Raw genomic sequence first — 14322 nt, 5'->3', positions numbered from 1 at the left:
ATGTCAAGGGCCGGAGTGCCAAATAGTGTGACATGTCTGTTGAGATTCTGGTGTGGGAATCAGATTAACGTGGTGCGCTGGGATGACGTGATCTATGGGCCGTACAAGTTAGATTGCGGGGTTAGACAGGGAGGGTTGACGTCGCCAGTTTTGTTCAACATTTATGTAAATGATCTGACGGAGGAACTTAGCAGAGCTGCAGTCGGCTGTCATGTCGTAGGAGATTGTGCAAACAACTTTAGTTATGCTGACGATATGGCACTGTTGAGTCCCTCTATTAGTGGAATGAGGAAACTTATTGACATACGTGAACGGTATGCTATCGCTCATGGTCTTCATTATAACGTGAAAAAGACAGAACTGATGGTGTTTAAATATGACAAAGGGCCAGACATTGTTGCGCCGGTTACGTTACTTGGATCAACGTTAAAAGTAGTTCCTACATTTAAATACCTGGGACACATTATTACAGACAGATTTACGGATGATGAAGACCTTGAGAGGCAGCGCCGAGCCATTTCAGTGAAGAGCAATATATTGCTCAGACCAGGTGAAAGTTACTCTGTTTCGGGCATACTGTCAGGCGTTTTATGCGAGTCAGCTGTGGTATAATTATACCAAACGATCGATAAACATTTTACGAGTGCAGTACAACAACGCATTTTTTGAGCCACATTACGTCTGCCATGTTTGCCCTGAACAGGGTGGACGATTTTTACGCTCTTTTACGAAAGCGTCAATGGTATTTTGCAGAGAGACTAAATAAGTCCAGTAATGAACTTGTGCAGACTTTGTTATTAAGATGTGACTATTATAATTCCTATAACTGTTTTTAATACTCCTAATGTTAATCTTGTTAATTGTATTTTAATTTTATAACTTTTTGACATTTTAAATTTATAACTTGAATTTAATTTTTATTTTATTTCTTGCTTTTAAATTTTTCTGACCGTGTAATGTATAATGTAATGTTATGGGATTAATGCCTAAATAAATAAAATAATTGAGTACCAATTTGTTTTAATAAACAATATTAGTTATTGTTGTCAATTTCATGTTACCAATAATAAAAATAAAGTATATCAACGGATGTGTGTGTGATAATGTACCACAATCGCATATTTGAACGAGTCTCGGGCAACTCGCGCCATTACGAACAATAGCAGTGTGCGTTTGATATTACTCTAATTAATTGTGAGCTATTTTAGATTATATACTAAAAACCAAGATGGACGGACGATCTGAGCAAGGTGGCCGGCAGTGGCTGGATGCGGGCGGCACAAGACCGGGAAAGATGGCGTGCTCTAGGAAGGCTTATGTCCAGCAGTTGATGCGTGTAAGCTGATGATGATTAAAAACCAAATATCAATTGAAATAAAGTATAAAAGTTTGACCAAAAGTTTTAATGAATTCGGTTACCGGACTCATCCCCTAGTTTGCCACCCTTACAGATGGAATATTTTCTTCAAATATAAATGGAACCACTACTGAGGTACCCTCTATCCAACTGAAGAAGAATCATCCAAATCGGTTCAGGAATGTGTTATCGCGTAACATATATACAAAAAAACATATGTGCGAATTTAGAATCTCCTCCTTTTTTAGAATCGGTTAAAAATATAGTTAACGACGTATCAGCAAAAGAAATCAACAGAAAAATAAATTAGGTACAAACAAATATTTCTCTAGATCAACAATTAATCGTTTTTGTTATTGTTATTGTGCTCGACATTGACCTACAAAGCTGTTCGACGTTCATATCCGGAAACTGCTGCGCCCCTGGAGGTGGAAAAAGCCAAAACTTCGGTCGTGTATATTTGATTGAACGGAAACGAGCAAAGACAACATGAAACAACTCCGAACACCCGCCGGGAAAGCTATCACGAGCCTGAACATCTATTATTGTTATTTTTATAGCAACTAGCAAGCGGTAGCAAGATCTTCGTACTTTAACTGTCACTTTATTGGGCCCGTATAATGCACACTTTTTTAATGTAGTTTTTGAGTTATTGATCACCAATAACTCAAGAAGACTGCTAATCTTCATGCTAACCTACAGATCGTTTTCTGAAGAAGGTCAAAATCCTGTCTTCTATATAAACGGCGCTCGATAGGGCGAAAGTAGTTTATATTATGTTCTCGTAGCGCCGCACTAGGAATTTTAGTTCCGCTTACTTTGCGTCCTTCCTTTTTTAAGTTGGCAATTGTGTTTAACGAACATTCCAGTAATTTTCAGGTATTTTTATTGTATTAAATTTTGGTGACAATTTTTATTATTTAATTACTAGAATATATCATAGTGAAATATTAAAGAATATTTCAGGTTACCACACTCGAATATTAAATAATACTTCATGATGATATTCTATAAATATTTAAATAAAAAGAAATTGTCACCAAAATTGAGTACAATAAATGTGCCTGAAAATTATCCATTCAATCAATATACATTTATCAACTTAACTACAACGTAAGAGATACACAGTCTCAACTAGCTTGTATCTTTACCAATAAACCTTTTACAACTTAACTTATCCATCTATTTAAACAATTAGGCGTCAATACTATAGCGTAGTATTGGCTCCTACAAGGACGACCCTGTATCGCGGGTGCCATGGACACACACACACAGATAACCACATATTACATCCAAACTCACGAGAGAAATAAATACAGGCCATACACATTTTTTTCCCGGCCTGGGAATCGAACGCGGACCTCTGCGTGGCAGTTTAGTATGGTAATTGTTCGGCTACGAAGTCAGTTAAATACCCATAGATATAAATTAATTCCAGACCATGACCTAAAATTGTAGAACTTTGACAAATATGCGCATCAATAGATGACATTGTGTGTTACGAACTAATTTTTGCTAGCTAATGTGTGTAGATGGCGCTAATCCTAAACAAAATACAAGAATAGCCGGCAGTATCCATAAAAATCTGTGCAATAAGCGCCGTCCAGTTGATTTGTTTGTTATCACTAGAAATTAGGGTAGCTTTTATAAATTACAGCTCGTCAATACAAAACAAGACAAAAATAGCTATTTGGTACTCGTCGCGATATTTGGTGAACCAATAGGTACTAAATAACTAAGGTCATGTATCGCGAATAGCAGTCCTCTTGGGTTATTGGTTCAGGTTCAGGTCAGGTTCTGTGCTGTAACCTTGTGACATAAGTTGGCAAGTCCCATGTGTCTGTAATTTCACCAGCACCCTTCACCCTTCAGAACTGGATCACAGTAATGGCCACGTTACCGCTTAGCGGCAGAAGTAAGATGGTAGTACTTCCCTGGACGACAGTAATTTTCAGTTAAGTTTTTGTACTCAATTTTGGTGACAATTTCTTTTTATTTAAATATTTAAAGAATATCATCATGAAGTATTAAGTATTTAATATTCGAGTGTGGTAACCTGAAATATTCTTTAATATTTCACGATGATATATTCGAGTAATTAAATAATAAAAATTGTCACCGAAATTGAGTACAAAAACCTAACCTGATAATTACTGACGAGCTCTTTCACAAAAAGCTCTACTGCTACCAAATTTAGAAAGTGCATGGAGCAGGAGGAAGCAGCTTCGCATGTCCTACTATAATGCTCCGGAATGGCTAATTATGTACATCAGGTTGTTCCCCGAAGTCTTCAACTAAAATTCCAGGAGAAGCATAGTGGCAAGAGTAGACACCCTGAACCCGCCACACACACAATAGATGCTGTGACGTCGTTCGAGTTACGGAAATGAGCACGCTATACCATAGCATTCCACACTATAGTGAATATAACGACTTAAAAGAGATTCCTTTCATCTTTAGTTAAACGGCTGTATCGTAGAGATTTTTATAAGACGGGTGTTCTCTTTCAGGAAGCAATTGTGAGCTTTTGAACCCTTGCACGACAATGATACACTAGTAGCAGGAAATTGTGTTTCTCGCGAGCTCGTTTTTGATGAAAAGAATCGCTGTAACCTATTCATGTAGGTATTTGGTTGAAGTTTTTGTTCCTCGATTATTACCACAGTAGCACTTAAAATGTGACTTTTGCCTTTTATTTCAAGTACTCTATTTCTTTTATTACATTTTCGGGATTTCAGAGAGAGGTGTTATTCACTCTATGCGTGTTACCTGAAATTTAGATAAGAATGCTCTTTATATTTCGATCTCACTCGATAAGCAGATTAAGCTCTGCTGCATACGCTAGAATGCGTCCGTAGAATACGTGAGTTTAGCGATGTTGCTACTGCTAGACTAGTTAACTTTAGTTATATATATATAATACAAACTATATTTGTGTTGCAAAAACGAGCAATTCGTTCTGTGTACCGTTTAAGTTCTCGGATTTCTCTCAGAGAAAAGTTTAAGGAGACTGGTATCATGACTGTGGCATCACAGTACATTTACTCAAATACTTTTTTGTACGCACGTCAAAATATACGTAATTTCGTTAATAAAGAAGATATCCATAATATTAACCTTAGAACTAAGTCTAAACACATGGTACCACGATTTCGTTTAACTAAGGTGAAACTAAAGTAAGGTGAAAGAAGGTAAGATAAAAAAGTATTCTTTTATGGGGAACTGTAATACTTTTTTACAATAACATTCAAAAGCATATATTAAGATTACCATTTCCTAAGCTTAAAACTTACATTAACTGTTATTAAAAGACAATTTTGTGCTCTATCTTTTGCCATTTAAAACGGATATTTGGCCGTTTGTCACTTTAGCCGCGTTTTAGTCAGTGGACGGCATAATGGGCTTACGGCATTTTGCTTTGGGGTAATGCCGCCAATATTAATAGAATCTTTATGTTGCAAAAACGTGCTGTTACGGCAATTTATATATTCTGGACACCAGAGAACCCTTCGAGAAAATTCATCTTGAGAAGAAAATAATATTGTTTTTATGGATAGTGTTTTTTCTAGACTAAACAACGAGGAATAAAAATAAATTCTCTGTTCTTACCATTCGTTCACGAAGTCACATCGTCATGATCGTCATAAAAGCTCTCTAAAACATGAATTGTCTTCAGTGCAGTCGCACTTACTTTTGAAGTTTGTAACCTGTATGCTCGTAAATGGACTACGCCAATGATATTGAAAACTCTTCTGATTAAATAAACTGTAAACCTTTATAACGCAGAATACAAACATAATAAACTCGGTGTTCCACAGGGTTATGTATTGGGTCCTTTATTGTTTATTTTGTACATTAATGATCTACCTAAAGTGACAGACTATAACTGTGTATTATTTGCAGACGACATATTCATTGTAGTGACATCTAATAAAAAATATGTAAACGAATATGAAAACGACATTAATTTTACTATAGAGTCCGTAATGGAATGGCTTAATAACAATAATTTACATGTAAATGTGACAAAAACAATTTACATTCAGTTTTCTTTAAAGGGAAAATCGCAACTTAGTCTAAATGTACATTATAGGAATCAAAAGATTTGTACAGCTGATAAAAAAATTTTGAGGACTATGCCTGGACAAAAATCTTAATTATAACAGCCATATTGATAATCTATGTAACAGAATCAATAAATTTGTATATGTGTTAGGCAGGCTGTCTAAAACAATATGTCGGGAAGTGGCTTTGTATGCTTACCATGGTTATATAGCGTCAGTTATTCGCTGCGGAGTTATAATTTGGGGTAACAGTGCAACAATTGGTAGAGAATGCATAGCACAAAAGAAATGTATACGAGCTATTTGTGGTGTTGGTCCCTTGCTTAGTTGCAGGACTCTTTTTCCTAAACTGAGAATATTAACTGTAGCCAGTGAGTACATTTTAGAGTTATGTAAATTAGTGAAACAAACACCAGATCTATTCAAAGGAGCCAATAGTAGTAAATCCTAGAAGTATAAGGAAACCTGATAGACTGGTGTTAAACTGTTGTCCACAGACTACATTATTTCAAAGAAATTGCTATAGCATGGGTGTTAGATTTTTAATAAAGTACCAATTTGAAAGCATTGCCGACAAATCAAATGTGTAAAAAACTAGACAAATGGCTTTTGGAAAATTGTTTCAACAGCGTCAAAGAATGTTTAGATATATATTTAACAGATAACACTGTAGTACATGTTAGTATTAATATTTTAATGTAACGTATGGTTAAAGTTTTGCATGCCGACCATCGGTAAGATATGCTGCACTAATTATTAACTCATTTGTAAACTTTTTTAACCGTATCTTATGAAAATAAAAATGATTTCGTTTTATTTCCAAACAATATATTCTTCCCGTAAAACAACTACATTCCTTCGGCCGCCGCCATTCGGGACAACTGTTGACAGTTCTGGTGCGTTGTAGCTATTACCAACTTATTTTATTATTATATTAGTTAGAATGAATGTTATTATAATCATATTTCTATTTATATAAATTAATGAAACATTAAAATAAATACATTCATATTGCATATATAACAAAATAAACAGTATTTCATTTATCGATTTCATTTATAAAGAACACTAAAACATAACTACATAATTTGTTTATTTGTTTTTTTCAAACAAACCAACATTTAGGGCCCTTTACGAGGTTGTCAGTCAACCGTGACCATGGGACCTCCAAAGGGCCCAAACGTTGGTTTGTTTGAAAACAGAAATATACGCGATTTAAATCCGGAAAAATAGTTTCATTTCCTATGTGTAACAATCGCGAAAACCTAAGAACTCGATATTATATGGTATTTTTTTAAAAGGTTTCTGTAGATGACATAGATTTAGTACATACGCTTTGTTCGGAATCGTCTTTATCTCATTTAGAATTCGTAATTGGAATAAAATAGTCTGCAATATTTGTGACTTTATAGGAGAGTTGACACTGGTATTATTTGCTGGCAATAAGTCCTTCCAGCTCTTTTACATGTTGTGTGTAAAATTAATTATAAAATTACTAATAATTGGTCTGGAAAATTCTCATGTAATTTCAACGTAAAATCACTACTCGAGTACAAATATTATATAATTAAATAAATTACAAGCATACCAAACTATAACCAAGGAGGCCGCAACGCCTAAAGTGACACCGTACGTGTCACAAAATTATATGTCGTGTTCGCACGTCAACACGAATTGATAAGGAAATAATAATAAAAATATCTACTTGCGAGCTGCCTGTTGTTAGTGGTTTCAGTGTCGTAGAGGAAACACAGTTACGACACTGGAGGATTCGGTGGAGAACCTGCCGCTGCTGCCTGGCAAGGGGTCGGTGGGCCCTCGAACATTCAAATGGCAGCGGTTATATCTTGCTGTCTTTGCCTTGTGGTAACGATACGCTCAAAGAGTGTTTACTCTTCGATTTCCATAGGCGCATCGGTGGCGGCGGCGAGTGTGCAGATGTGCGGCCAGTGCTGCGGCGCGTGTTCCGGCTGCACGCTGCGCCATCGGTGCTGCCCACGCTGACACCGTGCGCCTCTGAGACGCGTCTTGACAAAGAGCACTGGGTGAGTGAAGAGGCAGGGCGTCCAATTTAGGTCTGAGTGATGTGACGTATGGTTTTGTCGTAGAGCGAGCGGTATGCGCCCTCGCCAGACCCCCTGCGGCAATGCGAGAGCGCTCTACGTCGCACGGCCGCCAGCCGTTCGGCGCGTGCGCCGCCTCGCAACGCCTTTCATCTGCGCCGCACTGGGCATTGCCACGCGCCGCTGCGCCCCCTTGCCACACCTGCACTGGCCTCTATCGCAACCGCCTGTCTGAACCGACACTTGCTGGGTCGCGCCGACCTCAAGCCAGCTCTGGACCAGGACGCTTGCCGTGAGTGGAGTGCTTTCATCGGCTCCTACTTATTCCGATTGATTAAAATGTCTTATTTCACTTCGAATTTTTTATCAGTAGGGAACTATTTTGCTTGTAATTATTTAATGTAATTTCTATTATACTGTGATGCAAGCTGTAAATACCCTAAAATAAATAAGTATATAATATTGTATCAACTCATGTAAGTACATCCCACTAGTGCCATTTATGTATGTTACAAATTTGGATGTTAAGCTTGGTCCCCCGCCACAGGCGATCACAGCCTCTGGGTGCAGAACACGCTGGCGTGTTGCTCGGGAAACCTTAGCGAGCCGGACTTGACGCTGCGCGGCGTCTCCGGTTGCACGCCACGCGAGACGCTCTTTTTGAATTCGAATTATTCTTCTGAATACTCGTACAGGTATATGGTTTTCTGGTGACTTTTACTCTTTTTACGATAAGGAAGTACACATAAATATTTCTCATGCCCAGCATAGGATCGATAGCCCCATGGCATATCTCACCGCCGACGCCGCCGCCGCCAATCGTACCCCGGGTGGAAATGGTCATGTGTATCCCGCCGCAAATTGATTTTATTAATTTTAACATTGGAGAGCTGTACACGGTCAGTAACACTGTTCGATAGTGTGACAAGTGCGAGAGGTGACATGAAGACTATAATGTAAGGGGCGGCCGTCCAGCAGGCGGCGGTGCGGCTGGTAAATGTGTCGTCAATGGAGGTGAAGGTGTCAGTGCGCCCGCCGATTCGGCGCGAACTGGATGTGCAGTTGTGTGGCCGTCTCTCTATCACCTCCGGCGCCTCCACCGAACTGCGCGTGCACTTCCGGCCGCGAGACGTGCGGCGTCTGCGCGACGAGCTCCGCGTGCGCGTCTCGGTCGGCCAGAATATTCATATTCCAATCAACTGCTACATGGAGCCACCCATACTCGACGGTCAGTATCAACCGAAAGTGGTCTAGTGGTACTATTTTTTGATAAAAGTAATCGATGTTGCATAGTGGTCGTAACGAACGCTGCGCACACCGTGCTTGGGCCGTCGGCGTTGCGTGCGTCGGAGATGACGATGGGTGGCAATGATGCCCCAGTGGGTGATGTACTGGACTTGGGCGCACGACTGCTAGGCGATACCCACCGTGTGCACCTGCTACTGCGTTGCGGCTCAGAACACGCCAGTTTTTTCGTGTTGCCAGAGGACGCCTGGCTAATGTATGCGCCCGCGGTGAGGAAGCACTCAAACTTGCTATAACTATGTACCGAGGTTAGATGTGAGTATGTCGTTGGATTTGTGCAGGAGTTGACGCAGTGCGGCACGCTGTTGTGCGGCGTGTTCGCATTACAGCCAGTCTGGTGGGGCGAAGGGCGCGGCGCGGTGAAGGGCTCCGTATGGTGCCGAGCCACGGCCGTGGGGTTGCAGACGATGCCATTGCGGTTACTGTCGTCAACGGCCATCGCACGCCCGCTCATGCTACTAGCAGACTCTCTGTACTTCCATCCGGAGCACGTGACATTGCAAGTGCGAAGCCTCTTACTGTCAGGTCTTTTATCGCGTTGAACCCTGGACTCTCACAGTGAACTCTCTCGACAGGCGCAAGAGAAGAACTACGACATTTGCAGCGATGACGATCCGGACTGTGAGCACTACGTGAACCTTGGCGTAGCGTTTCCGGGTCGTCCTCTCTCCGCTACAGTGCAATTGCTGAACCATAGGTCATACATAATACGTAGATCAGTTTGGGCGCCGTATGTCTTGTCTTGGGTACAAGCAGTATTCAAGTAGTACAAGCGAATATTCCATCTTCGTACAATTGCGGTTGCCGCAACTGGTGACCGTGTCGATTTTACATTAATTTAAAAAAATAAAATATTCGCTTCTAGTCGCCGGTTGCTAGTATCCAACACAAAACATGGGTTTGCGCGGCGTCTTAACGCACAGTCGAATACAGAATAACTTTATCACACCCATAGCAGGCCGCCGCGATAAAGCTATTATATCCACATTTATATAACCATCAAATTTGAGTGATAAAACAGCCTTTTCCAAATTTTATCATATCAGCTAACATGGCGTCCACATAGGTAACAGGCTTCCCACCGGCTTGCCTAAAATTTTCCGCGTATTACCAAAAGATTACTAAACAGCGCGCATACCTCACCACTTAAAAAACACATTCAAAATATTAACTATTACACACGTAATCTCACCAATCAGCGCGAGGTAAGGTGGCGGATCTGCGAGTTCTATTTCATTCATGTAATCTACGCGCTTCCATTTAACACACGCACACATTCGTAAAAATCCGCTATAATATATCTAAAGAAATTGCGGCCGAGAAGCCGGAATTAATCGGCTTCTAGTCGAATAGCGTTCACGTAAATTTAAACCTTATTCCAACAAATTACTGGTTAATTTATTTTAATGTCAGAATCGTTGCCAGATGTAAAACTTTCTTAAAATGATGTAACTAAATTATTATAATAGCAAATTAATACAAAATATGGTTAATTGATATTTGGTAAATCTTAAGGACAAATAGTGTTACGAATGTATCTATATCTAATTGAGTGTTTCTTTTTAATAGGGCTACGTGTTATTAAAATAGCATCACTTAGCATTCATAATAGCAATTACTTTGTTACGGAAAGTATTTAAAAAAGTTGTGTTTTGTTTTCTTACCTTTTATATTGAATCACTCCCGGTTTGAGAAGGTATTATCCAATACATGTGTATTATTTGAAGTTTAGGTAATGATACAGCCAAAAAACTAAATTACACTTCACGTCTACATTTTTTGTGTGCAAATGAACATTGTCTGTTTTGCAGCCCAGTGTATTACTCATACTATTGGTGTTTGCGCACGTGGGGTGTATGCACGTGCTGGCAGGATGAATTTGAGGATGGCGACTGGCTAGACGACAACGACGACGTGTGGCGATGCAAAGGCGCGCGATTAGCCAAAGACGCGCATGAGCAGGCCCGTGCAGCCGGCGGAGACACGGTGAGTGTTTAGCCGTCGTTGGAAGAGCCGCGCGTATCCCAGTGTGTTGTGACTTGAAGCCATTCGCAGGCGACAGCGGCGGGGACGAGTCTGGACAAGGATGCACAGTCGGTGCACGTGGAGCCGGCGCGCAGCGTGATCGCTCCGCGTTCGACGCACGTGCAGCACGTGCTCGTGACGGATGCCGGTGACACGCCGGGTCAGCACCGCGCCGTGCTTATGTTGGTAACACGAGGAGAGCCTCAGCTGAAGATTTTCCGTTTCGCTATTACGTATTTTTAGCGGAAAATTTTTCGCTATAAATACGCCCTTTTCGCGTCGGGGTAAGTAGAGATTACATAAATATGATTAAATGATTCAATTATTCAGATTGGTGCTGGCAGGAGTTCCCCAAGAGAGTTTTCCGCCGGGTTACGTGCCCATGATCATCAGCGAACAAACCGTGTTAGCGGATCCGTTTCCCGGATACCAGGTAAGACGGAGCAAGATTAGCTGAAGCTTTTGTCAATTTTGCTGCATTTCATTGCACTGCTTCGTTTTTATATGCGTACGCACGCGCAGCGGCAAGAGCGCGTCGTGTGTGATGTGGTGAGCTGCCAGCTGGAGGTGTGGTGGGAAGTGGTGCCTTTGCGTTTCGTGGTGCAGCCTTCCGTAGTGGAGTTGCCGCATTCCCGCCGCGTGTCAGAAGTGACAGCGGCGGTGTGTGGCGTTCAGCTGTGGGGTGCGAGTGGGATCACTGCACGGTGGACGGGACTCGCGCAGCTGGCGCCAGCGTTGCCGCGCGAACTGCATCTATCGCCCACACACCCTGCACCCGCACAGTTGCGCCTGACCCTGCAGCCGCAGGCTGACCACTATCCTGTCGAAGATATCATCGAGTGAGTACCGATGCGTGTCCCACGTCCAACTCCCGCTCAATGGTCGCCGACTGTAGGCGCTCTTGTGTATGCGTGCACAGGCTGACAGCTCCGGGGGACGAGTGGCGGACGGCGCTCCATGTGATTCGCGCGAGCGACACGCGACATCCCGCCCTCTTTCCGACCCACTCGTGGCTGGGTTTGGTGCAGCCGGGCGCACATCTGCGCTCTGAACTCACCCTGATCAACAACACGTATCAAAGTGTGAGTGCGCTGTGCCGTCGACGCCTCCGACCACCTTAGAATGACGACCTGTTACTAGCGACTCTTTTCGTGCAGATTTGCTGGTGGGGAAGTGCGTGGCGCTGGTGGCGCGAAAACGCACCGCACGAAGTGTGCGTCGAAAAGTCGTGCGGGACGTGCCACGATCGCCACTGCACTTGCGAGCTGCTGCGACCCACGCGCGGCGCCCTGCTGCACAACGCGCAGCAACAACTCGTTTATGACGTAAAAGCGCCAGATGTGAGTGGTCCGAAAAGGGGCCGGTGCTTACACTGCCGTTGCACGTAATACTAACTTGTAAATCGGTAGAGCGATGGCTGCGTAGCGACACTGGTGGCGGTGAGACGCACAGTATGCGATCTGGGTGTGCTGAGAAGCGCGCCCGGCGTGGAAGGTCGCGCGGCGCTGCTGGCCTACCGCGTCATGGCGCCAATAGTGGCACTGCGCGTGCATGTCTGGAACGAGGCTGACGATGGCTGCCCGTCGGCATGCGGTGAGCGCTGCTCTCCCGTTCACCCTTAACGAAAAGGGGATTAGACGAGGTGATAAGACGTCGTGGTGTGTAGGCTTTAACTGCGACCTGGACTGCGCCAAGTTGTGCCGGCACAGCGGGTCGTGCATATTGCGTCCTTCCAGTGTACTACGAGTTGGCTTGCGTTCCTGCTACCGTCTGCAGCTGCACAACCAGACTCCACAGCGCACGCGCGTGCACTGGGAGCCGGCACCAGGCGAGTACCTCACCCTTGGTTTAATAAGGCTACATCTGCAAAATTACAAGTTTTCAGGAAGGAGGTTTAAAGAAATTAGTTGAAAACTTTTTGCTTAAATAGCATTGCTCGACATAAGCAGTTTTTGATATACTATGATCACATGTAGCTTGACTAGGGTGCGTACATCTGGTGATCGCTCTCGCTCGTGCTTGCGAGCTACGCACGTGCATTCCGTAGTGCGATCTGTTCGCGCGCCGCTACATGTATTTAACTGCACGCATACAGCACGAGTACAGCGCTTGCGCAGCGCACATGCCTACTACGCATTCGCGGCGCATTTGCCAGATCTGTACGTACCCTTATATCAAGAGTACGATATATGCTACATAGGGCGCACTATAAGTTTCCGGAACATAAACAATATTTAAAAAGTAATTACAACATTTGAAAATGGAACTCTTTGGCTGCAGAATACAGTTTGTTTCATCTGATTGTCACTTGTTTTTACATTGTGGCGTCATTTTAGAAATTGGTTGTCCTCATCACCATGGATTTACTTTACTTTCGGAGTCAAACTGCTATTGGCGATGAAGCTTTTTTTTGAAGGACACTTTGCAGTTGGCCGCTGATGGTCTTGACTGCGCCACCGGAAGAAAAGGGCGAGTTGAAGGCTCATAACCTGCAAATTAAGCCGATGAAAAACCATGCAAGATGACTATTTATAGCTGGTTTGCAGAATTCCAACGCGGTCGTTTGAATCTCAGTGATGAATTTAACAATAAATTCATTTCTGATTTATTATATTTATATTTCATATTCATTCCGGAAACTTATAGCGCACCTCACGTAGTTCTATCTGAACCATTCGGTGTCATATTACTATGTTGTAGAAGTACATTATAGTGTCAGTAATATATGGTTTACAGAAGTCGACGAGTACCTCAAAATTACTTTTACACCAAACACTGTGGAGCTCAGGGGTTACGCTAAAGCGGAAGTGAGGGTAAGTATCGCATTTTCACATGTCACTAAAATGCAGGAAACAATTTTATTTCATCATCAACAGTTTACATGCATCCACTGCTGGATATAAGCCTTCCTCTGAAAACGCCAACTTTTCTGTCCTGTGCCGTCTGCCGACCAACCTTCTCAGGTCATCCGTCCGTTTTGCTGCTTGACGTCCTACTCCAAAAAGAAATATTCCTCAATTTGGTTCAACAATGGTAGACCAGGTTCTCCCGCTGTACGAGCTGCTTGTCTCGTACAGTAATATGTCAGAATCTGTCAGGTGATATCAGCGAGATGAGTAGCGAGGGTTTCAAGGCACTGTTGAAACGCACAACTTTTCAAAGAAAAACAATTGAACTATAAGATTTTTTTTTAATTTATTAAGGCTTTGGCAAAGCCATCAGCCTAAACATAAAGTTTAATTATGTTTCTGTAAATATGGCCGCCACAAAGAGGATAGGCAATTTGAGGCGGCGTGCTTGGATTGACTCGGGATTCCTTAAAACGGGCCGATACGGGTGTTTTAGTTCGAGATTCGTATAATTTCGCGTTTTAATCTTCGATTAAGGCACAATAGCACTATCCTATTCCACTTTAAACTAGATTTCACAAAATAATTGAAAGTCAAAATAAAAACGACACTTTTCCCTCCAAAAGGCCCAGAGCGAATCTTGAATTATAAGCATTGAC

The 14322-nt window shown here is 42.3% G+C and overlaps 1 protein-coding gene across 1 annotated transcript in view; it reads left to right on the top strand.

Annotated features, from left to right (window-relative positions):
• The window catches only part of LOC113235860, a 44160-nt gene continuing 29838 nt past the window's right edge, over nt 1-14322 (top strand). Inside the window, exons 1-18 of the mRNA XM_026471783.1 lie at nt 1-314; nt 7331-7466; nt 7530-7776; nt 8032-8179; nt 8251-8383; nt 8463-8712; nt 8778-8998; nt 9071-9292; nt 9365-9486; nt 10601-10775; nt 10845-10996; nt 11145-11247; nt 11337-11653; nt 11734-11896; nt 11972-12154; nt 12224-12407; nt 12481-12642; nt 13551-13627. Of these exons, the coding sequence (XP_026327568.1) occupies nt 1-314; nt 7331-7466; nt 7530-7776; nt 8032-8179; nt 8251-8383; nt 8463-8712; nt 8778-8998; nt 9071-9292; nt 9365-9486; nt 10601-10775; nt 10845-10996; nt 11145-11247; nt 11337-11653; nt 11734-11896; nt 11972-12154; nt 12224-12407; nt 12481-12642; nt 13551-13627 (3309 nt within the window). The remainder of the gene's footprint in view (nt 315-7330; nt 7467-7529; nt 7777-8031; nt 8180-8250; nt 8384-8462; nt 8713-8777; nt 8999-9070; nt 9293-9364; nt 9487-10600; nt 10776-10844; nt 10997-11144; nt 11248-11336; nt 11654-11733; nt 11897-11971; nt 12155-12223; nt 12408-12480; nt 12643-13550; nt 13628-14322) is intronic.

The sequence above is a fragment of the Hyposmocoma kahamanoa genome, unplaced genomic scaffold (assembly GCF_003589595.1).
Source record: "Hyposmocoma kahamanoa isolate Upper Pololo Valley unplaced genomic scaffold, ASM358959v1 88, whole genome shotgun sequence".
In the NCBI taxonomy this organism is placed as follows: Eukaryota; Metazoa; Arthropoda; class Insecta; order Lepidoptera; family Cosmopterigidae; genus Hyposmocoma; species Hyposmocoma kahamanoa.
The sequence above is the reverse complement of the archived record's forward strand: the minus strand, read 5'-3'. Positions and strand labels throughout refer to the sequence as shown.